The sequence below is a fragment of the Manis javanica genome, chromosome 13 (assembly GCF_040802235.1).
Source record: "Manis javanica isolate MJ-LG chromosome 13, MJ_LKY, whole genome shotgun sequence".
Taxonomy (NCBI): Eukaryota; Metazoa; Chordata; class Mammalia; order Pholidota; family Manidae; genus Manis; species Manis javanica.
Window position 1 is genome coordinate 86,329,450 of NC_133168.1, and position 23,271 is coordinate 86,352,720.

Consider the following 23,271-nt stretch of genomic DNA (forward strand, 5'->3'; position numbering starts at 1 on the left):
CTTAGGGCTTTCAAGCAAACAGAACAGGGCAACCAGGTGGAATGTCAGGGCTTTCCCTGTAAGGCCCACAAGGCCTCCCGGGAGAAGGTTTACATTGAAATTGGGACAAGATTAACAAGGTGGCAGCTATGAGAAGAGCTGGGTGGACTGTGTGCTGAGTTGGAGGAACAACACATGCAAAGGCCCTGAGGTGAGAAGGCAGACTGGAAAATTCCAGGATCACAGAAGCCAAGCAACTGTACTGTCTGGAAGAGGTGAGTTTGGATAAGGGCACTAGAACCAGAATGTGGGGCTCTGGGCTCCAGACCCCTGACCCAGACCCAAAGGGCAGTACCTTGATGTCATGGCATTTGGCACCCAGTCTTGTTTGAGACTGGTTTCTGCCACTAGGTCCATAGAAGCTGACAGCACAGACTCTAGACAGCCTAGATTCACATCGGGCTCATCACTTACTTGCTTGCAGCTAAGTCATTTAACCACTCTGTGCTTCAGTCCTTCTGCTGTTAAAAAGAGGATTCAGTCATTCATTAATTCCACAAATATTTATTAAGCAACTGCTGTGGGCCCAGCACTGGTCCAAAGCTGGCTAGTCAGCTGGAAGTCAAACAAACAAAAATCCCTGCCCTCAGGAAGCTGATACTGGAGCAGGAAAAACAAAAGATAAACAGGCACAGGGCTGGGACTAGGACAAGGCCAGTGATGAATTTCCCCCTGCCTCAGAATCTTAAAATAATTATTAAAAAAAATTGAAAAGTAGATATATTAAAACTTAATGTTATTTTAAGTTTGAATATTTTATGTATAATGAAATCAGGATTTGTGAAATTTTACTCCCCTGGCTTTAATGAAAACACACTCTTCAGGAATGATATTTTCGTATCAATATTAAAACTGTTAACCATTCGAAAAACACATGGATTGCTGCTCACTTTTCCTTGGGCTGCGAGCTCCAGTGTGGCTCAGCACAGCCCTGCTGGACCCTGTTCTGTTTAAACGTTGCTATTTTGCCTATCATGGATTTTTTTTGCATTAATTTTGCTTTTTTCAAACAGTGCATTAGAATATTAGTTATCTGGAAGAGTGAGGTTGTGGGTGCCAAGCTGAGTGCCTCACTCTCCTTGTCCTGGTTTCTGTCCTGATAGGCATTGTAAATAAATGAGTATGTGGTGCATGTGAAGGGGATTCAAATGGTAGAAAAAGTAGAGTAGGGTAATCGCAAATGAGGGTGCTGCTGGGAGGTGGAGTGTGATTGTAGGTTGGGGTGGAAACTCAGGGCAGACCTCTGTGAGAATGTGACAGCTGAGCAGAGACCCAAAGGAGAAGAAGTAGGGAGTCATGCAGGGATTGAAGGGGAGAGCATGCCAGGCAGAGCGACTCTGCATTATAGGGCTATTTTTAAGATGATTTGAGTGAATTGAGATTTTAGGATAGTGTTTGCTATAATAAGCACCATCATTATTTTTACCTGTGGCCTGGGGTCTCAGTTTTCTCACCTATAAAATGGGACAACAGCAACCGTGCAGACCCTGTGGGGTGAGAGGGGCCCTGGCTGAAGCAGGGCGCCTGAGATTCCCACCCCAACCCTGCTTGCTGCCCCAGGCCTATGAACGCTCGGAGAGCTTGGAGGTGGCCTTCGTCACTCAGCTGGTGAAGAAACTGCTCATTATTATCTCACGCCCTGCGAGGCTGCTGGAGTGCCTGGTGAGGGGGCTGGGCAAGGATGGGGGACCGGTGGGGGCCCCTGGGACCCGCCACGAGCCTGTCCCTGCCCTGCCTCACCTCAGGAATTCAACCCTGAGGAGTTCTACCACTTGCTGGAGGCGGCTGAGGGCCACGCCAAGGAGGGCCACCTTGTCAAGACAGATATCCCCCGCTACATCATCCGCCAGCTGGGCCTTACCCGGGACCCCTTCCCAGGTGCAGTCCGGTGGGCTCAGTGGGCTCCGGGGGATGTGGGTGAGCCCACCCAGAACTCAGCCTCCACTCACTCTCATTCCCTTCCCAGACGTGGTGCACCTGGAGGAGCAAGATAGCGGCGGCTCCAACACCCCGGAGCAGGACGACCTGTCTGAGGTAAGGCCAGGGGGCCCAGCTGGCAGCACTGTGGTTCTGGCCTGATGGGCCAGCGCGCGCACCTCCTGGCTCTCTGCCTCCAGGGTGGGTGGCTCTCTTGGTCTCAGCTATGAATCTCAGTTTTACCATCTGCAAAGTGGGTTAATAATAGCTCTTCCTCCACAGGCTTTCTGCTCTCCTGGTAAAATATGCCTAACATAAAATGTGCCACTTTAACAATTTTAAAATGCACAATTCAGTGGTATTTAGTACATTCACAATGTTGTGTAGCCACCGCCTCTGTCTAGTTCCAGAACATTGTCATTACCCTGGAAGGAGACCCTGTATTCATTAAGCAGTCACTCCCCATTCCCTCTCGCCCCCCAGGCCCTGGCAGCTACCCATCTGCTTTCTGTCTCTGTGGATTTTCCTGCTCTTGATATTTCATATAAATTTATTTGCATTCTGTGGTCTTTTGTGTCTGGCACGATGTTTTGAAGGCTTACCCATATTGTAGCATGAATCAGTGCTTCATTCCTTTTAATGGCTGAATAATATTCCATGGTACATACAGATGGGCCATATTTGTTTACTCATTGCACACTGATGAACATTTGGGTTGTTTCTTTGGCTATTGTGTGAATAGTGCTGCTATGAACATTTATCTACAAGTATATGTTTGGACAACAGTTTCAATTCTTTTGGGTATGTACCTAGGAGTGGAATTGCTGGGTCATATGGTAATGGTACGTTTAACTTATTGTGGAACCTTTGATTGGCTTTTGAGTTCAGTGTCCCTCTGTATAGTGAAGATTGCCATAATCCCACTCCCAGGCCACACTTTAACAAATCTTCCACATGTCTAGTGGACACTGCCTGCCATAATGGCTACATGTTTTCTCTGAACTGCCCAGTGTTTTTTTTTTATTTGAAGCAAAATATAGAAATCAGATTTTGCCTCAGAATATGGGTTTCTGCTTTCTTTAAAAAAAATCAGAAGTTCTCTTACACTGGTAGAATGGCCACTATCCCAAAGACAAGAAATAACAAGTGTTGGTGAGGAGAAATGTAAGTGGAGAAATGGGAACTCTCCTACACTGTTGGTGGGAAAGTAAATTGGTACAATTGCTGTGGAAAGCCGTGTGGAGGTCCCTCAAAAAACTAAAAATAGAAATACCATTTGATCCAGTAATTCCACTTCTAGGAACTTACCCAAAGAAAACAAAATCCCTTATTTAAAAATATATGCATTCCTATGTATATTGCTGCATTATTTACAATAGTAAGATATGGAAGCAACCTAAGTATCCATCAATAGATTAATGGATACAGAAGATGCAGTACATATACACAATGGAATATTATTCAGCCATAAAAAAGAAAGAAATCCTGCCTTTTTTTTTTTGCAACAACATGGATGGATCTAGAGAGTATTAAGCTCAGTTGAATAAGCCAAGTGGAGAAAGACAAATACCATATGATTTCACTTATTTATGGAATATAAAACAAAGTAAAACAGAATGAACAAAGCAGCAGTAGACTCATAGACACTGAGAAGTGACTGGTAGTTACCATGGGGAAAGAGTTGGGGTGGGTAAGTTGCAGGGGCAAGGGGGATAAAAGAGCACAAAAGTTCTCAATCATAAGTTGGTCACAGGGACAGTAGTACAGCATGGAGAATATAGTCAATGATTCTGTAACATCTCTATGTTGACAGATAGTAACTGTACTAGAAGGGGTGAGAATTTAGTAATATGGGTAATTGTTGAACTACTGTATTGTATATTTGAAACCAATATAAGATTGTATATCAACAATACTTTAATTAAAATTTTTTTTTTGAATCAGAAGTTCTAACAACACTATAGTGGAACCAGCTGGCACTGAGTGGAGGCTGCCCTGTGATATGTTATACCTGTTCCCCAGTCTCCCATGGCCCCCTCCTGGCCTACCTGGCTCCTGAAGGCATTTGAGTTTGTAATCTTTGTTTCAAATTGTGTCTATGAATTCACATACATACATACACACACACCTTTCCTTTATATATATATATATATTTAAAAGAATCTCACTATACATGCCATTTGTTTAATTTTTTTGAATAGGTAATGGAATGACATCACTCAAAAGTCTAAAACTCTAAAAAGGTATTTATCTTTAATTGTTGTTTGAGGATTCTACATAATTCCATTCAATCAAACTTGTTAATTGAGTGATTCAAATCTTCCATCTCCCTATTCATTTTTTTACCTGACTAACATTTTCTGAGAGATAAATGATAAATCCTTGTTTTGAGCAGTTTCTCCCTGTAAATGTCAATTTTTGTATTAGACTTTTTTAGGCTATATTCTTAGGAGCATACAAGTTCAATATATTTTTTATCTCATAGATCTTTTTGTGAAGTGTTTATGTAATAAATCTCTTTGTACCTAAGAAAAAGAAAAATAATTTAAAAATGTATACAATGAAAAATGTTACACCCATCTTTGTTCCCTATTTCCCTCTGTACCCCCAAGTATTATTATATGTACTGCCAAGTACTCCCAAATATGATTAGATAGCTCTATTTTGCCAATTTTTTTATACCAAAGTATATAGTACATACTGTTTGTTGTTTTTTCCTCCACTTAATAAGATACTTTGGAGAACTGTCTGAATCAATGTACTAAGAAATTCTTCATTCTTTTTAACAGTGGTACAATATGCCTTTATAAAGATGTGTTTATTTAAACAATTGCCTGTAGATGAACATATGGATTGTTTCCAATCTTGCAATGAGCAGTATACTACATGTCATTTTTCATATATGCAAGCATATCTAAGGCATTCATTCAAAAGTGAACTTGCTGGTTCAAAGGGAACATGAGTCTGTAATTCTGGTACATAGCAAAGTACCTTCCATGGGTGTTGTACTAGTTTCAGTCCCAACAGCAGGGTATCAAAGTACCTGTTTCCCCAGTTTTTCCCACTGAGTGTGTTAGCCTTTTGGATTTTTTTTTGGCCAGTCTACTAGTTGAAAAACGGTATTTTTAGATAATTTTAGTTTACCTTTCTGTCACTATATGTGAGGTTCAGCATCTTTTCCTATGATTCAGAGCTCTAATTTTAGTTCACATATATTGCCTATTTTTCTCTTCAATTGGTAGGCTTTTTGGTATTGATTTCTAGGAGCTCTTCATATATTAGGGTGGTTATCCATTTTGTAGGCTTCTTTCCTAATGGAAAGAAGTTAGGAATATGGCTTCAGAGGTAGTCCTGGGTTCAAGTCCTGATTTGATTACTCCCTCAGTCGCATTTGGATGAAGGATTCACCCACCCCTTCTATGTGCCTCAGTTTCCTCATGTGTAAAATGCAAATGAGTCTGGATCTTATTTTATGGTGGTGATGGTCTCCATCTTCATCCTGCAGGGACGTAGCAGCACCGCCAAGGCTAAGAAACCCCCTGGAGAAAACGACTTTGAGACCATCAAACTCATCAGCAATGGTGCCTATGGGTGAGCCACCCGGGGCTCTGGCGGGGGGAGGGTGGCGGAGGCCGGGTGTCTCGGAGGTGACAGCCAGTCCTCGCTCTCTCCCCCTGCAGCGCTGTCTACCTTGTGCGGCACCGCGACACCAGGCAGCGCTTTGCGATGAAGAAGATCAATAAGCAGAACCTGATTCTGCGCAACCAGATCCAACAGGCCTTCGTGGAGCGTGACATCCTCACCTTCGCTGAGAACCCCTTTGTGGTTGGCATGTTCTGCTCCTTCGAGACCCGGCGCCACCTCTGCATGGTCATGGAATACGTGGAAGGTACGGCTGCCTGTGGGGCTGTGGGGAGGATGCAGGAATGCATGGTGGTCAGGGTTCCTATGCACCTGCCTGATCCCCAGGCACCATATTACTATCCATATTGACTGTTCACCTTTATGTTTATCTACCTACTTATCTATCCAGTCATTGATCATCCATTCCATCTGTTTATATCCAGCCACCAGTAGGTTTATCTGTTTTCATTTCTGTCAATATAGGCACATCCCTCCACCCATCCCCCATCTATTTATTTGCTAATTCATCTCTTTTTCTATCCATATATCTATGTACTGTCTCTATGCACCCATCCATCCATCGGTTTGAATATCCATCCATTAGTCTGTCAATACACCTGGTTGTTTATCCATTATACATCTATTTTTAAAAATCAATAGCCTTCATTTTTTAGAGCAGTTTTAAGTTTACATAAAATTAATTGGAAAGGACTTTGAGTTCCCCCACACTCCCTTTCCCCCAGTTTCCCCTAGTACTTACATCTTGCATTAGAGTGACATGTTTGTTATAATTGGTGAACCAATATGAATGCATTATGAACTAAAGTCCACAGTTTATTTTAGGGTTATGCTTTGCGTTGTACATGTATTTTTCATCTATCCATCTTTTTATGTATCTTGCCATTCATTCATCCATCTATTTATTCACCCACCTACTCACCACTATCCATCCATAAATACCAATTTATTAACCCATTCATCCATCCATCCATCCATCCGTCCATCCATCCATCTCTCCATTCATCCACCCACCCACTCATCCATCCATCTGTCCACCCATCTATCCATTTTTGTTCATTCTAGCAACCATCTCATCTATCTAGCTATGTCCACCCATTCATCCATCAGTTACTCCATCCATTTGCCATTCATCCATCCAACCACCAATGTGTATCTTTTTCATGTTTATCCATCCATCCATGCTTATATTCACCCAAATAGTAATACTTCCATTGCCCAAATACACACATATTGTGGTTATTAGGCTACACACATGATCTCATGGGGCTACAGCTGTGCCATGCCTTAACCGACCACCCATTTACACAACAGATGTTCCCTCGTGGTCTCTCTTGTGACACAGTGGTGTCCCGGTAGACATATGTCTCCCTCATGGAAGTTGCATTCTGGTCTGTATAGACAGACAATGAACAAGCAAAACAGGCCAAAAGAGACCATGTTGTTTCATACAGTGAGGATGGTAATGAGGACCCAAAGGCCCACGAAGGCCAATGGGACGTTGGGGAGCAGGGCCCTCTCTGAGGCCTGCACTGGACCTGGAGTCCTACACGAGAAGGTGTCTGGGTTTGGAGGCGCCATCCTCTCCCTGCAGGACCCTCAGTCACTCTGAGTGTCTCCTCATGTGTAAAACTGGGCAATCATGCTGACTGTGGGGTGCGGCCAAGAGAACAGGAGGAGCCCCATAGAGGGCGCTCCCCATGTGACTGGGAGAGGGGGTGCTCCTCTCTGAGCCTAAGTCTTCTTAGCTGCAAAGTGGAGTAACATGGGGTGAGGACTTGATACTGTGGTGCACGGTGAATGCTCAGCTCAAGGCTGCAGATTCCGGTGTAATGTGGGTTGCCTTCACCCACAGGGGGGGACTGCGCCACTCTGTTAAAGAACATCGGGGCACTGCCTGTGGAGATGGCCCGCATGTACTTCGCTGAGACCGTGCTGGCACTGGAGTACTTGCACAACTACGGTATTGTGCACCGTGACCTCAAGCCAGACAAGTGAGCCTGACTGCTCCCCTTTCCCATCACTCCCTCCCTGCTCCTCTGGAGGCCCTGTCATGGAAGGGCCAGGGGTGAAGTGGATGGGCTTCGTTTCAGAGACCCCTGCTTGTGTCTGCAGCCTTCTCATCACCTCCATGGGGCACATCAAGCTCACAGACTTTGGCCTCTCCAAGATGGGGCTTATGAGCCTCACCACCAACCTGTATGAAGGCCACATCGAGAAGGATGCCCGGGAGTTCCTGGACAAACAGGTGTGTGTGCGGGCATGGGGTTCACCGTGGGTGGAGTGACCCAGCAGGATCATGGGGCCCAGGGCCTGGTGGGGGGCTCAGCTCCCCCTCGAGGCCCCTCCTGTGGCCAGGGCGCAGGCTGACGGCCTGCCCCCAGGTGTGTGGGACCCCAGAGTACATCGCGCCCGAGGTCATCCTGCGCCAGGGCTATGGCAAGCCGGTGGACTGGTGGGCCATGGGCATCATTCTCTACGAGTTCCTAGTGGGCTGCGTGCCCTTCTTCGGAGACACACCTGAAGAACTCTTTGGACAGGTCATCAGCGGTGCGTGCCTCCGTGGTGGGCAAGTGGGCGCACGCGGACTTAGGCCAGCCCAAGGCCTCCTGGACTCCAAAAGTGACCCCCCACCTTCCTCTGCAGATGACATCCTGTGGCCGGAGGGGGATGAGGCCCTGCCGTCAGACGCCCAGCTCCTAATATCGAGCCTTCTGCAGACCAACCCCCTGGTCCGGCTCGGGGCAGGTAAAGGGTCTGCTGTGTTAGAGAGGCCGGGGGCTCAGGGCCCCTTGTCAGGCAGCAGGGTTCCAAGGCTGTGTCTCTGGGGCAGGAGACAGGTGGACGGCTGGGCTGCTGGGCTGGCTGTTAGTTGTCCGGGCATTCCCTCCCCTGCCCTCACCTCTACCCTTTCCTTCCCAGGTGGTGCCTTTGAGGTGAAACAGCACAGTTTTTTCCGAGACCTGGACTGGACAGGTCTGCTGAGGCAGAAGGCCGAGTTCATCCCCCACCTGGAGTCTGAGGATGACACCAGCTACTTTGACAGTGAGTGAGGACGGCGCGGGTTTGGAGGCGGGGACCAGCCTCCCAGAGAAAGGAGGGGACTGGTTTGGCGGGGGTGGGGCTTATTGGGAGGCGTGGCCCATCGGGGCGGGGCTCAGCCTCCGAAGAAGGTGAGAAACGAGATTGGGGTGGAGGTAGGGCAGGGAGGGACAGGGTGGGTTCCAAAGTTGGGCGAGGGCTGGGCAAGAAGGCGGTGCTGGGACCCAGAAAGACGCCAGGCCCTAGACGAGCCGCTGTGAAAAGCGCCCTACTTGGGGTATGGAGGTGTGGCATCTCTGGAGGAGGGGATGACGGAGCCTCCGAAAGTGCGGCAGGGGCCCGGCCTGGGGGCGGGGCCTGAATCAGATACGGGAGCGCGGCAGGGGCTTGGCGGGACCAGCAGGCCAGGCTGGCCCCGGGCCGCGGCTCAGGTGGGGATATGATCTGGGTTCACGGTTCACGGCCCGCCCACCCTCTCCAGCCCGCTCGGACAGGTATCACCACGTGAACTCCTATGACGAAGACGACACGACGGAGGAGGAGCCTGTGGAGATTCGCCAGTTCTCTTCCTGCTCCCCACGCTTCAGCAAGGTGAGCCAAGGCGGGGCGCGGGGCGGGGCGGGGCCTGAGGGGCCCCGGCGAGCAGGGTGCAGGCCCGAGGTCTCAGGCTGGGGAGGTTACTGAAGAGGGCAGAGGTCTGGGAGTGAGGGGTCCTGGGAAGGCAGCGTGGGCATCTTGTGATAGTGGAGCCTAACGAACCTGGACAAATTGTGGAAAAGAAGCCCACGTGAAGTGGAGCTAGGCCTGAGGAGGCGGGGTCAGGACCTGGGGATGTACAGAAGGAGCAGCCAGGGCGCGGCAAGGCTGGGCCAGGCCTCCCTTTGAGGAGCAAAGTGTAGAGTGGTGAAGGGCCTAGCCTGGGCATGGGTGGACATCATCGGGTGGGGGCCTGGGAGGTGGGCCAGGAAGGAGAGCAGGTTCTTAGGACCGGGCTTAACGTTGGGAGGTGGGGCCTGAGCTGAAAAATACTGTGGTTGGTGACAGCCCAGAATTGAGGGGTGGGGGGTGCAGCCGTGGGAAGGTGGAGCGTGGTTTGGGCGGGTCCACTTGCTGGAAGCCGATTTGTTTGGGAGCGAAGGCGGGATCTGGGAGCTTGATTTTCCTCCTGCCACCACCCCCTCGCCCTTGCAGGTGTATAGTAGCATGGAGCAGCTGTCACAGCACGAACCCAAGACGACCCCCGTGGCCGCAGCGGGGACCAGCAAGCGGGAACCGAGTGCCAAGGGCCCAGAGGAGAAGGTGGCCAGCAAGCGGGAGGGCCTGGGCGGCCTGACCCTGCGTGAGAAGACCTGGAGAGGAGGCTCCCCGGAGATGTGAGCAAGGGCAGGGCTGAGTTTGGGGATGAGGCCTAAAGGGGCGTGTCTCCTCTGACCACGCCCCTTTGCGCAGCAAACGCTTCTCTGCATCGGAGGCCAGCTTCCTGGAGGGGGAGGCCAGCCCTCCGTTGGGCGCCCGCCGCCGTTTTTCCGCGCTGCTGGAGCCCAGCCGCTTCAGCGCCCCCCAAGAGGACGAGGATGAGACCCGGCTGCGCAGGCCTCCCCGGCCCAGCTCCGACCCCCCAAGTTCGCTGGATGCGAGGGTCTCCAAAGAAGCAGCTCACGGGGATGGCACCCCCAGCGCCGGGGACCCAGAGGCCAGTGAGTTCCGCCTCCTGCCGCCTGCCTTAATCCAGTGGCCAAATACCGAGCATTCTATAAGCCTGGTGCTGTTTATGCAAGATCTCACCCACTCTTTGAACTCAACCTGGGGTTCTCATCAACAGGAGAAAGACCCCGTATTTCATGCTCAGTCAGCACATGTATTTGATCTCTTCTTTGTATCAGGAGCTGTGCTAGATGCATAGATTACTTGCTGTCATGAAACTCAAAATCCAGCAAGGGAGAGAAGTGGAGCAAGCATGCTAGCAGAGGGAACAGCATGCAGAAGTCCATGACTTTGGACTGACCTCTAACCCACCTGCTCTATTACAGCTGACCGTGTGCACCCCGGCGACCTCTGCCCACCCTCGAAGGATGGGGACACATCAGGCCCTAGGGCCACCAATGACCTGGTTCTGCGCCGTGCGCGGCACCAACAGCTATCAGGGGACCCCGCGGTAGAGAAGAGACCTCGAACGGGGGGCAAAGTCATCAAGTCAGCCTCAGCCACTGCCTTGTCTGTTATGATTCCTGCAGGTGACACTGGGCCCCAGTGGGAAGGGGCTGCCCCTATATGTGTCAGGATAAGCCAATGAAAACACTGTATGTTCCCCGTCCACAGTGATTGGCTCTGGGATGGACTAATGAGAGCGCTAGGGCTTTGTTTGACTTGGGAGGAGAGTGGAGCAGATACAGAGAGAGCAGTGTCTTACTGGCACTGACTTCTGACCGTGGTTCTGTGTCTGCAGTGGACCCCCATGGAAGCTCACCCTTGGCCAGCCCCATGTCTCCACGCTCTCTCTCCTCCAACCCGTCCTCACGGGACTCCTCACCCAGCCGGGACTACTCCCCGGCTGTCAGTGGGCTTCGCTCCCCCATCACCATTCAGCGCTCGGGCAAGAAGTACGGCTTCACACTGCGTGCCATCCGCGTGTACATGGGTGACTCAGATGTCTACAGTGTCCACCACATTGTCTGGGTGAGCAACTCATGCGTGTGGTCTGTGTCCCAGGGTCAAGGGGAGAGAAGACACCCCACACACCGCCCCCAAGGGACAGGGGGACAGTTCACCCTCTAGAACCAGGCAACCTGGATGAGACTCCTCTGACCCACGGTGTCACTTCCCTCTCTGAGCCTCAGTTTCTTCATTTGTAAAATGGGGGAAATTAACATATCATAAGGTGTTATGAGGATTACCGTGCATGAGGAACTAGGTGTCTGGCACATAAACTTATGGACTTTCCTTGTTACCAATCCTGTTAACTCTGCCCCTGTGGGGTGCCCCATCCCCAGCACGTGGAGGAGGGGGGCCCAGCCCAGGAGGCGGGGCTCTGTGCTGGGGACCTCATCACCCACGTGAACGGGGAGCCTGTGCATGGCATGGTGCATCCGGAGGTCGTCGAGCTGATTCTTAAGGTGAGAGCAAGGGACGGCACGAACTGGAGGGAGGGTGGGAGAGGGCGGGAGAGAGCCTGGGCAGCTGGAGCGAGCAGAGCATTTCCCCTGCTTCTTCCCTTAGAGTGGCAATAAGGTAGCGGTGACCACAACGCCCTTCGAAAATACCTCCATCCGCATCGGCCCTGCGCGGCGCAGCAGTTACAAGGCCAAAATGGCTCGGAGGAACAAGAGGCCCTCTGCCAAGGAGGGCCAGGAGAGGTGGGTGGGGCCATAAACAGCGGCTTGATAAACTCGTTTTTTTTAGCAGTGGGCGGGGCTTATGTGGGAGGGCCACAGGTGAGGAAAGAAGGGGCACAGTAAAGGTAGCCAGGGCCCCCCAGTGAAGAGCAAAAACCAGAGGACAGAGGAGGGGCTGAGAAAGTGGGAGGAGCCAGGAAAGGAAGCTGTGCTAGTCTGTAGGCTAGGAGAAAAGTTTTATGGGCTTTTTGGGCAGGTGGGCAGGGCCTGTTCTTGACTAAAGAGGGCGCTGTGCAGATAGTCCTGCCCAGTTGGATGTATTTATAAGACTGGGAGGGACTCGGAGATTTCTATCTGGAAAGAACATGCCGACATGACTGGGCCAGTTGAGATAATTTCTTACCTTATAGGTAGGAAGGCTAGGAGAGGTGCGTGGGGCCAGGAGGGTGTTCTGTTTTGATCAGTGGGTTTGGCCTGCACAAGTAGTGAGTGGGGTTTGAATGAGAGGGGCAACACTGAACCGAGCAAGGTGAATTTCTTCCTGACCCTTGGGTGGGTTGTAGCGGAGAGGGAGGTGCTAGAGAGGTAGGCGGGGCCAGAAAAGTCGATTGTTTTGATGGGTGTTCCTAGCTTGGGCTGGGAATGCCCAGAAAGGAATTGGTGGAGCCTGAGGGGAGGGGAGCCAAATAGGACCAGAGCTAGGAGAGGTTCTTTGTTTTGATAGGTGGGTTGTAGCTGAGGAGGAGGGGCCATAAGAGTGGGCGGTCCCAGGGGTGCTCCTGAATCCCCGAAGTGGGAGGGGCCGGGGCTCTGCAGTTTGGTCAAGGTTAGGTGGCATTCTCCTTGGACTTCAGCAAGAAGCGCAGCTCGCTGTTCCGCAAGATCACGAAGCAGTCGAACCTGCTGCACACTAGCCGCTCGCTGTCATCCCTGAACCGCTCGCTGTCGTCCAGCGACAGCCTCCCGGGCTCACCCACACACGGGCTGCCGGCGCGCTCGCCCACCCACAGCTACCGCTCCACGCCTGATTCTGCTTACCTAGGTACACTCTGCGCCTGCGCTGGGGCTTAGGGCGCCGGGTGGCTGGGGGCATCTGGGTGGGGCCTTCAGCGCACCACTTGCAACACCCTCCCTCCCGGCAGGAGCCTCATCCCAGAGCAGCTCGCCGGCCTCCAGCACGCCCAACTCTCCTGCATCATCGTCGTCGCACCACATCAGGCCCAGCACGCTGCATGGTCTGTCGCCCAAGCTGCACCGCCAGTACCGCTCTGCACGCTGCAAGTCTGCAGGCAACATTCCGCTTTCGCCGCTGGCGCATACTCCCTCCCCGACGCAGGCATCGCCGCCGCCGCTGCCGGGCCACACGGTGGGCAGCTCACACACGACGCAGAGCTTCCCAGCCAAGCTGCACTCGTCGCCGCCAGTGGTGCGTCCGCGCCCCAAGAGTGCTGAGCCTCCGCGCTCGCCGCTGCTCAAGCGCGTGCAGTCGGCAGAGAAGCTGGGAGCCTCGCTGGGCGCAGACAAGAAGGGTGCGCTGCGCAAACACAGCCTGGAGGTGGGCCATCCGGATTTCCGCAAGGACTTCCACGGCGAGCTGGCGCTACATAGCCTTGCTGAGTCTGATGGCGAGACGCCCTCCGTCGAGGGTCCTGGCGCACCCCGGCAGGTCGCTGTCCGCCGCCTAGGTCGCCAGGAGTCGCCCCTGAGCTTGGGCACGGACCCACTTCTGTCCGAGGGCGCCCCCAGGCTGCAGGCTTCGAGTAAGGAGAAAGAGTCCCCAGGTGGCACCGAGGCGTGCACCCCGCCCCGCGCGACGACCTCCGGGGGCCGGAACCTGGAGCGGGACGCCAGCGGGACGCGACACCAGAGCGTGCAGACGGAGGATGGCTTGGGTGGGGCAGCCAGGGCTGTAGCCAAGGCTGCGCTGAGCCCGGTGCAGGAACACGAGACAGGCAGGCGCAGCAGCTCCGGCGAGGCAGGCACGGCCCCGGTACCCATTGTTGTGGAGCCCGTGCGGCCTGGGGCCAAGGCCAAGGCGCCCCAACCTCCTGGCTTGGACTCCAAGGGGTCACAGAAACCAACAACTCTGGCGCCTACCACACCTGAGGTCCCCCGGGGCCGGGAGTGCTGGGTACTGGAGGTGGTAGAGGAGCGGACCACGCTGAGCGGGCCTCGCTCCAAGTCCGTCTCTCCCAAGCTCTCCCCGGATCCCCAGACCCCCTCCCTAGCCCCGACAAAGAGTGCGCCCAGCAGTGCAGGGCCCCCAGCCCCACCTGCTTCCCTCATGGTCCCATCCACCAAGCCTGAGGTGGGGCCAACCTCCTGGTGCCCTGCTGAAGCTGTACCCCCAACAGGCCTGACCAAAAAAGGGGCACCCTGTCCCATGCCCCCAGGTCCATAGCCAAAAGGGCCTCTGGCTCTGCGCTGTACAGCCACCTGTATACATATGTACACATATAAATAAAGTGCGTTGTGCTGCGTGAGCTTCCTGGGGCTCCCTACTGCTCCCCTGGCAAGCCAGGCACGTGTGTCCATCCTCTTGCCTGTGTGCTTGTTGAGGGTGGGAGCACCAGTCCTGGTTACCATAGAGAGAGGACGTGAGTCTTGGTTGGATGCTTCCTCCTGGTCCCACTTTGGGTCTCACCTGCACACCAGCTGCCCCAGACCCTTAGGGAGAGAAGAGGACCTGCAATGCTGTTCTGAGTCCCAGTACCCACCTGAAGAAAAGGCTAACCGCCCTGGCCACCACTTTCCTTTTATTCCTGAAAAATCTTGAGTCTTTGTGTTAGTACTTCCATGTTGCAGATGGGTAGACTGAGTCACAGGTTAATTAACTAAACTGGGGTTCAAGCTGAAGTCTAAACTCGCTCCTGAGCTTTAGCTCTTTTATGGTCCACTGGGCTTCCTGCAGAGAATACCCTGCTCTCCTCCCCACAGGGCTCCCATGCCTTCACTAGAGGCTGGAAGGCTTTCCAGAGGGTTGGCAGCTGGGTACACAGTGTGCCCCCTCCCCGGTGCTCCTCTCTGAGGTTCCGATTCATGTCACTCACACAGGCCCAGGGCCCTTCTGGGGCTACACACCACTTGGAGTGGTCTTCTGTGGCATTGAAGGTTGGCCCAGTTGGCCCAGGGAAGGCTGTCTGGGTCACATCCAGCACATGCCGGGCCCTAGAACAGTTGGAGGGCAGGATACCAGGAGAATTTTGCCAGAACTGGACCTGCAAGTTGCTGCCAAGGGCTTCTGCCAACCAGCCAGAGTACAGGTCTATAGAGGACAGAAAGGGGACATGGGCAGGGGCAGGGTCACTACTAGCGATTACCTAGGCCACTTCCCCATCAGCTGTTTCCTCAGCTGTTACTTCCTGGCAATATTAATAGTCCTTACTAAATTCTTTACATGCATCACTTCATTCACAACAATTCCTCCAAGTAGATATCGCCATTTTTCAAGTGGGTAAACAGAGGCCTCGGTTAAATCATTCATCACACAGCCAGAAACCAATATTTGAACGTAGGTCTGTTAATTGTCTATCTTCCATGTGATTATAGCTCCCAAAGAGTCCTAATCCCTATCCCTGACCTGCCCTTGGCTATGGACATATCAGACACCCCTCTGCAGAGGAAGAGCTTTCCAACCCAATGTCAGGGCCTACCATCTCCAAAGTTTCCAAATTTGGCAAAGCTCTGGAAGGTGGCCCCTGCCTTTGATGTGAGTGTTATACTGCTGTTCCAGGGTCCCTGACGAATGTGGTGGCCTTTGATCACCTCCTTCAGGTGGGGAAATTCCTGGGCAAAAGCCCCTTCCAACTTATGGTCATACACTAGGGGGTAGGTGTAGGTCAGCTGTCTTCCTGGAGGGCAAGAGGAGAGAAAAATGAGGGACTATTCCATATTCTGGCCTGGGAATCAGGAACTTTCCCTGCCTCCCTGTCCCCACTCACCAATATTCAGGAACTGGGTGAGGGGGAAAGACACACAGAGCAGGGTCTGACCATAGGTGTGGGCACTATAAGGCCAGCTGTATGCAGCAGAAGCAGGTGGAGGGAAGCGTGGAACACTGTGGACCAGCCAGAAGCCCCCTTCTTGGTCCAGGAGCAGCACACCTGAACCAGAAGGCAAAGACCAAGGGATTGCTCAAGGTATCTCAACAACACGTGCAACCAGTAGCTCCCTAGGTTCACAGGAGGCCTGGAGAGGGTGTGGGCAGTGTCTCGACCACTGCTGGGTTCAGTTTCTACAGCTGTCAATTCTCAAAGTCCAGAGGAAGGACACCACTAATATAAGATGAGTAAACAGATGCCCTGGGTCTGACCGAGCAGCCCACTCTCCCACCCCACCCACCCGCAGATCAGAGGTTACCTGAGAGAAATGCATACGGAGACCAGACCCATTTCCCAGCCCTCACCCTTCGTGTGCCCCCGGCTGGAAGAGTCCTGGGCCCCGCTGGATTTAGGTGGCTGGTCATTGTAGAGCAGGAAAGCGAGCTGGGAGAGATGGATGGGTCAACGTGAAGGCTCCCCCCAGGTCGGCCCCGCCCTAGAGTCCCACCCCAAGTTCAGTCCAGCGCCCCTTCACCTGGCTGGCATTGTTCCGGTACAGCGGCAGCAGGCTGCGGCCCACGGCCCCCGCCGAGCTGTTGATGGGCACCACGCCGTCGCGCCAGCCCCCTGAGCCCTCGTCCAAGTACTTGTATCGCAGCCCTCTCTGTTCCGCATCCCCGGGCCCGCTCTGGGCTGGTAGTTTGTAGACGACGAACCTGCAAGTGGGGAGGAATGGACAGACATGGAGGACGGGGGAAAGAAGAAAGCTCAGGCTTCAAGCAGGACGCAGAAGTCCCCAGCTCGACCCCGGGGGCATAGTCGGTGCCCGCTTACTCACCAGTCTACAGGCTGTCCCGAGTCTCCGTAGCAGGTCAGAGCTCCTACAGGGACCCACAGCAGCGCAGCCACGAGTAGTGAGCTCGGCGCGGCCATGGGGCTGAGGTCCAGTAATCTGTATTGGCACCGTGGGGCGCCGGGTCACAGGATAGGCCGAGGCCTCCTCTAGACGACTTTCACTTCCCCAATCCGGACTGGAACCTGGGGCCGTGCTGTGTGAGTTTCCTGGGGCTCCCCCCTCCGCCCCCGGCAAGGCCAGGAAGATGGATACCCCGCCTGCTGGAGGAGAAGCTGAGATTTGAAAGGCTGTCCTTGTTCCCCGGGGGCGGAGCTTCCCTGCCGGCTGTCGCTCCCTGCCGGCTCCGACCCCTCTGAGCCAACCTGGGACTGCCTCCAGCTTTCCGCGGACTCAACCCTCGAGAGACCCCGCCCTCTGGCTCGGCCCAGACGACGCCCTCTCAAGGCCGGGTTTCCCTAGTCCGGCCTCCCACCGCTCCTGGCCAATCATAGCCCACATCTCTCCGCCAGGCCCCGCCTCCACCTCGTTCAATTCGCGTTCTACCCAATACGAGCTCTTCCTAGAAATCCCGCCTCTGCCTCGGTTTCTGGGTCTTTCGCCAATTCAATCTTTTTTTTTCTTCCCTGCCTTACATCCTGAGGTCCAACTCTTGTGACCTTTACTTTCTTAAGGGACACTTGTGCTTCTGATCCTCCCCCTTTTCCTTCTGTATGTTTTCTGGGGCCCTCCTGAGCTAGCCTGGGGGTTACTTGGATCGTAACAGGGTGAAGGGTGCTGGTCTGGGGCTGGGCTGAGGGCTTTTAAATGGAGGGAGACTGTCCCAGAGAATGTCCTTGGGATTTAAGGCAAGAAACAGGGACGGTATAGCTTGATGTTTTAGTGGGGGAAGGAAGGGTGACAAGGCCCTGCAGTGCCGGAAAGGTGTCACTGAGTTTTAGGAGATAAGGATGTGAAGGTGTGTACGACTTCTCCCCGCCTCCAGGCCCATATCACTTCTGGGGGTTCAGCTTCCACCCATTTTCCAGCACCCAAAACCCACAAAGTCAGGCCAACGCTGAAGCTTTATCTGGGAGCGGCATTTTTACAGGACCCATAACCATTCACAGCAGATGCCAGCCACTATGTGGAGGGAGCTTCATTAGTCACAGTGTGAAGCCCCCTCCTAGACCCAGGGTCACTGGGAAGCCTCACCCTACAACCCCTCCCGCTATCCAGGAACGCCTGTGAGCTGATCTGAAGGTCCAGCTCTCTGAGGGTCTGTCTCTTCATCCGAAGTGTCCGAGGGTCCATCTGAATCTGCCTATCTGAGACATGCTGTGTCTGCGTGACCATTAGACGTCTCTGTGTGGCTCCCTGTGGCTGAGGATTGTGGGAGCTTCCATTAGAGCTCCCCCACGTCTGTCTATGGGCCAGCCCTTGGTCTTTCGGTGCATCTGTGGGGCCGCGAGTCCGGCGATGGTCCATTTAAAGGAAAACCACCCTGCGTGGATCTGTTCCAACCCCAGACCCCGGGAAGGTCCAAGTGCTGGGGCGGGGCTCAAAGGTGACGCTTCATGTGCAAGGCCAGGTGGTCGGAGCGCGAAAAAGCGCGGGGGCAGAGCTGGCAGCGGAAGGGGCGCTGTCCGGTGTGTTTCCGGTAGTGGCGGGTCAGTTCGTCTGAGCGCGCGAACCTCCAGCCACAGCCGTCCCAAGTGCAGGCGTATGGCTTCTCCCCTAGGGTTTGGGGAGCGAGGGAGCCGTAAGCGCCACTGTGTGACCCACCCCTCCCTGGGGTCCACTCCTATATCTGGCCAGACTCCTCTGTTCAGCCTTGGTCTGGACTAAGGTGAGGCAAGTGAGTTGCCTAGGGTGCAAAATGTAGGGAAGAGCTCACTCTCAGGAGAGGGGTCTGAATCTTCACCCAGGTGCATCCTCTGAGACCCCGACCTTTTCTGTACCTAGATCTGGCACCACACTCGCTCTCACTTTCTGGGCCCGGGTCTCATTCCCTACCCCAATCGTCCCACTCCCTGTTCCTGGTATCCTGCCGGCGTGTCCTGAAGCCTTCTCATACGTTGTCCCTGTCCCCTGTGTTCCAGTCCCTCCCTTGTACTCGCGTACCCTCCTGCGCCTGGCGTTGGCCCTTGAGCCCCGAAATTATTTGGTGTCCCAGGCCCTGTCCCCATGATTGAGCTCTCCACCTGCTATGCCTGGCGTCGCTGCGTCTCTGCATACCTGAACAGGTCCGTACACGGCCCACCCTTTGTGGAACCCCTAAGCATAGGCCTCACCTCTTCTCCCTACCGCTATTCCACGGTCCTGCCCCTGTTTTAGGCTTCTTGGGGACCCGGCTTTTCCTCCTAGGCCCATCCTCCCCCTCTGTTTCCCAGCTATTACCCCTGCCCTCCTGGACCTGCCTCTGCATCTGGGTTTCGTCTCGTTATCTGGGCCCCCGAAACTGACTCTAGCCCTGTCTCCGCTCCTGAGCCTCAGCCACGTCCCCTACAGTCTGGCTCCGCCTTCATGCCAGGCAACCCACTTTATAGTCTCAGCTACGGTCCCTGAGACCCTAACTCTTCTGCCCGCTTTCCCCAAACCTGAATCCTGTATCTTGGCCGCGTCCTGGCGTTCCGATTTGTTCTCCCGACAGTCCCTCCTCTAGCCCCACCCCTTACTCCACCTGCCAGGCTTTCTGCTCCTCAGTCCATCCCTAGCTCAGATCTTACCCGTCACCTCCCTGAAACACTGCTCGGGTTTTCCAGCTCCTGTTTCTGCTCCCACCTGTCTCCTGCACTACTTCCTGTCCGGCTCCTGAGGTACTAGGCCAGCTCCTAGCTCCCCACGCCCCGCCCCTTGCTCTGAGATTTCGCTTTAGCCCCGCCTCTAGCGTATGGATCCGCCCCTACGCCTGGTTTTCGCCTCTAGCCCCGCCCCTTACCCCTGGTTTCTTGGCTTCCCAAAGCCCCGTCCCGGTCCCCGCCCCTCACCTGTGTGCGTGCGCAGATGCGCCTTCAGGTGAGAGCTCTTGGTGTAGCTCTTGCCGCAGCCCGGGTACGTGCACGTGTGCGCCGCCTGCCTCTTGCGCGCCCACGAGCGCCGGTTGCGCTTGGGGGGCGCGGTCTCCAAGGTCCCTCCTGGGTCTCCTGGGGTCCTCCCTAGTCCCCCACCCACCGTCCCGGGTCCCAGACAATTCAGGAAGGAGGGGGGCGCGGTGGGACTGGGAGCGGGCGCTGGGAGGCCACGGAAGAGCTGGAAGTGCCCTTGGTACTGTGGCGCGGGGTACAGAGCAGGGTAGCCAGACAGCAGCCCGTAGGGAGCACCCGGCGCCGGAGGCACGGAAAGCCCGGTCCGTGAGTAGTAGTTGCCGGAAGAGCAAGCGCCCGGCCCCGGGTACATTGGCTGCAGTGGCAGCACTTTGGACTCGGGGGCCGGGACCAGGGCTGGGCCCACGAAAGCGTCGGGCGCCGGGGCTTGTGGGGCTGGGCGTGCCCAACCCGAGTGCTCCTCGGGCCCCAAGATCCCAGCCACCAGTCCCGGGCCCCCCGCGTACGAGCCCAGAGTCTCGGGCAGTGGCAACGGGAATTGCGCCCCGGAGCCCTCGCCCGGCGCCAGAGAGCAGGTCTGAGGTGCGCCGCCTGGCTCTGGGAAGTTGCTGAGGAGAAGATCCAGGTCCCAGGCACTGGCCGCGTCCCTCTCGTCGTCTTCGTCCTTAACGGGCACATCCTTTGACTCCAGCCTCATGTGCAGGGGCGGCCCGGTGGGATCGGGGGGACCCGGGCCCAAGTCCTGCACCTCCTCAGAGCGCCACCACTGCGGGAGGAAGCCGGTAGCGTGAGGCTTCAGTGGACACCAGGGTACTTTGTCCCGAAGCGGAGGGGACCAGATGCTCTAATGGGGGCAGGTAGGCTGGCCAGAGGCTCTAGAAAGGGGATCTTGTTTGCTTGTCTGTCATGTCAGTGTGTCCCACTCCCTCACTCCCTCACACTGTAACCACCCCCACCTCCACCCCCCCTCCTCAGTTCCAGGGACAGAGGTTGAAAGGGTCTGGCTGGAGACAGGAGATAAGACTTACATTATCTGCAGCCACATTCAGGCACTGGGGGAAGGGGTGGCAGAACCAAAACTGGAAGGGAGGGGGCAGCCTTGCCTCAGTTTCCCCCCAGAATCTCCCTCTCCTTCCCTGTTCTTCAACACGATTAATTCCCAGGATTAATTCCTAGATGTCCCCTAGACACATTTGCTGTTTCCCCTGATATCTGAGGCAGTCTCACTGAGCCTAGAGCCCCATCATGTTCGCTCTGAGCTTCAGTTTTATGGCAGAAATAGTCCCTTAGACCAAATTCAGCCCCCTGACCTGGGCTGAGAACCCCAGCCCCGGCTGGGTCTCTGGATTCCAGGGCAAGATGCAGTCCTGACCCCCAGACTCTGTGACCACAGCCCAGGACCCCAGGCAGCCCACCTAGAGAGACCCCACCTGTCCCCACCTTGAGGAAGTCTTCCTGTGTGTCCGGGAAGGGGCCCAGGGTGGCCAGCGTGCTGATGGAGGGCAAGGCGGTCTCAGCTGCGGCCATAGCTGGCTGGTGCCCACCCTGGGCCTCAGGCCTCCTCTCCTTTGGCAGCCTCGTGGGCTCTGAGGCTCTGATGGCCCCTTAGAGGGCTCCTTTCTGCTCTCAGCTGATTGGCTGCAGCCCTTGATAAGGGGCAGGCAAGGCGGGGGTCACTGTTTCTGGGGAACAGACCTTGCCTCGGCCTGTTTGGGGCTGGGCCTTAAAGAATGACCCTGTATCCAAAGCCAGGTCAGATATTCAGGGGCTGGGGGTTTAGGGGTTGAGGGTTCAGGGATTGGGTAAAGAGAGGCACTGAGTCCCCAAAGGAGAGACTTGGGAGCCTGCTATCAGTTACCCTCTTAGGGAAGAGCTAACAGGCAGAGTGGAGATTCTGGGAAGGGGCTTAGAGACACCCCCCACCCCCACGATGAGGGCCCTGCAGCCCTTCCCTCCAATAAACAACAGCAACCGTGTTGATGGCGGGACTTGGCACCAACACCCTGCCAAGCCAAGCATTATCAGACACCCCAGATGTTGGAGGCTGCTATCAGGTGGGGGCCCAGAACAGCCAAAGCTCTGTTCCTGGTGAGTGGGAGGGGTGGGGGTGGGTTAGTTTGGTTTGAAATTGTCTGGGTTGTGAGCTCCCAGAGTAAGCCCAGCGGCAGGAGGAGCCCCTTCCAATCAGCCACCACTGTCTACCATGGGCCCCCTGTGTGGCCCCCCAGAGTGGGGCTACCTGGAGGTTGAGGTGTGTGCAACTACAGCTGCCCTAGTGTGAGGGGCTGGGCCAGGGGAAGTTACCCTCTCTCCTGGTAGGTTGGATGGGGCCACAGGAAGTATCTGATCTGCGGGAGACCTTCACCAAACCCTCCTGTTGGTCTGGCCGCTGCTTGATTTCTGCCTCACTGGGGGAATCTGAGGTTGTGCACCAGGGACCTCCACTGAGGTGCCCTGGGAGCCTGGGCAGGCCACACGAACACACAACACAGACACAAAGTTCATAGTCCCTCCCCCCACAATATGCAATTACATAGTGACAGATTCCTGGTCCCTCAGCCACACAGACCATATAGATCATACATAGACACAGTGCCCGATAGGAAAATGCAGCCATATACAACATCGGTTGCACAATGTCATAGTCACACAATCTCTCAGACATAGAATTCATAATTAGACACTGACACAAGTTACCTAATCGCACAAAATCACACAATTTAGTCCCAACCAAACAGACACATGAGATTCCTGGATATGTTGTCACAGAACTGTAGAGGATGCAGTCACGCAACTCTGTCAAACATAGACGTAGCCTCAGGCACAAAAGCATAAAACACGGCTGCACACAGCCATTCACACAGCTATACATTAGACACAATCCTTTACAGCACCACACAAAACGTACACCCTTACACAGTCATGCCACCTGTCACCCTCCCGGCATGTAATAGCAGAGCTACCAATGCCCAGCCATAGGGGGCGCACCCATTTAGACACAGACAACCACACCAACCTGGAATCCACACTCTAATGGGGAAAAGCTCACAACCTCACCCCGGCACACACACACCACCACACAGTCAGAGTTGGTGTGCCATAGATAAATCACACAGAAAGGCAAAAAATTATCATGTGCCACAAGGGGGAGAGGGAGTAAAAAGTAACGTAAAAGCCAGCTTGACACACTCACTAGGATGGTTATAATTAAGAAAAATAAGTGTCAGTGAGGAATGGGGCACTTGGAACCCTCATACACTGCTAGTTGGAATACAGAATACTGCAGAGTCACTGTGGAAAAGTTTGACAGTTCTTCAGGAAGTTAAACCAGAGTTACCCTATGACCCAGAAATACCACTCCTACGTATATAGCCCGAAGA

At 54.3% G+C, this 23,271-nt stretch overlaps 3 protein-coding genes across 4 annotated transcripts in view; 1 reads left to right on the forward strand and 2 right to left on the reverse strand.

Annotated features, from left to right (window-relative positions):
- Positions 1–14,455, forward strand: part of MAST1 (microtubule associated serine/threonine kinase 1) — a 25,968-nt gene extending 11,513 nt beyond the window's left edge. For both annotated transcript variants that reach the window (XM_037022591.2, XM_017664523.3), the window contains 19 exons: positions 1,600–1,701; positions 1,785–1,917; positions 2,006–2,073; positions 5,462–5,547; positions 5,637–5,845; positions 7,454–7,592; positions 7,714–7,846; positions 7,983–8,148; positions 8,245–8,346; positions 8,521–8,643; positions 9,122–9,231; positions 9,832–10,013; positions 10,090–10,337; positions 10,671–10,874; positions 11,087–11,316; positions 11,631–11,753; positions 11,857–11,993; positions 12,827–13,014; positions 13,115–14,455. In XM_037022591.2, coding sequence (XP_036878486.2) covers positions 1,600–1,701; positions 1,785–1,917; positions 2,006–2,073; positions 5,462–5,547; positions 5,637–5,845; positions 7,454–7,592; positions 7,714–7,846; positions 7,983–8,148; positions 8,245–8,346; positions 8,521–8,643; positions 9,122–9,231; positions 9,832–10,013; positions 10,090–10,337; positions 10,671–10,874; positions 11,087–11,316; positions 11,631–11,753; positions 11,857–11,993; positions 12,827–13,014; positions 13,115–14,373 — 3,942 coding nt within the window. In that variant the 3' untranslated portion in view covers positions 14,374–14,455. The remainder of the gene's footprint in view (positions 1–1,599; positions 1,702–1,784; positions 1,918–2,005; positions 2,074–5,461; positions 5,548–5,636; positions 5,846–7,453; positions 7,593–7,713; positions 7,847–7,982; positions 8,149–8,244; positions 8,347–8,520; positions 8,644–9,121; positions 9,232–9,831; positions 10,014–10,089; positions 10,338–10,670; positions 10,875–11,086; positions 11,317–11,630; positions 11,754–11,856; positions 11,994–12,826; positions 13,015–13,114) is intronic.
- A 254-nt stretch (positions 14,456–14,709) lies between these two features.
- Positions 14,710–17,256, reverse strand: DNASE2 (deoxyribonuclease 2, lysosomal). The gene is made up of 6 exons (XM_017664525.3): positions 16,851–17,256; positions 16,548–16,728; positions 16,378–16,456; positions 15,914–16,075; positions 15,626–15,823; positions 14,710–15,237 (listed from the first exon to the last, which is right to left on the reverse strand). Exons 1-6 carry the CDS (start codon positions 16,943–16,945, stop codon positions 14,831–14,833), a joined length of 1,122 nt encoding a protein of 373 aa, XP_017520014.1. The 5' UTR covers positions 16,946–17,256; the 3' UTR covers positions 14,710–14,830.
- A 635-nt stretch (positions 17,257–17,891) lies between these two features.
- KLF1 (KLF transcription factor 1) lies at positions 17,892–22,810 on the reverse strand. Its single transcript, XM_037022594.2, has 3 exons — positions 21,332–22,810; positions 19,835–20,657; positions 17,892–18,581 (listed from the first exon to the last, which is right to left on the reverse strand). Exons 1-3 carry the CDS (start codon positions 21,416–21,418, stop codon positions 18,406–18,408), a joined length of 1,086 nt encoding a protein of 361 aa, XP_036878489.2. The 5' UTR covers positions 21,419–22,810; the 3' UTR covers positions 17,892–18,405.
- Between the last annotated feature and the right edge of the window lie 461 nt (positions 22,811–23,271).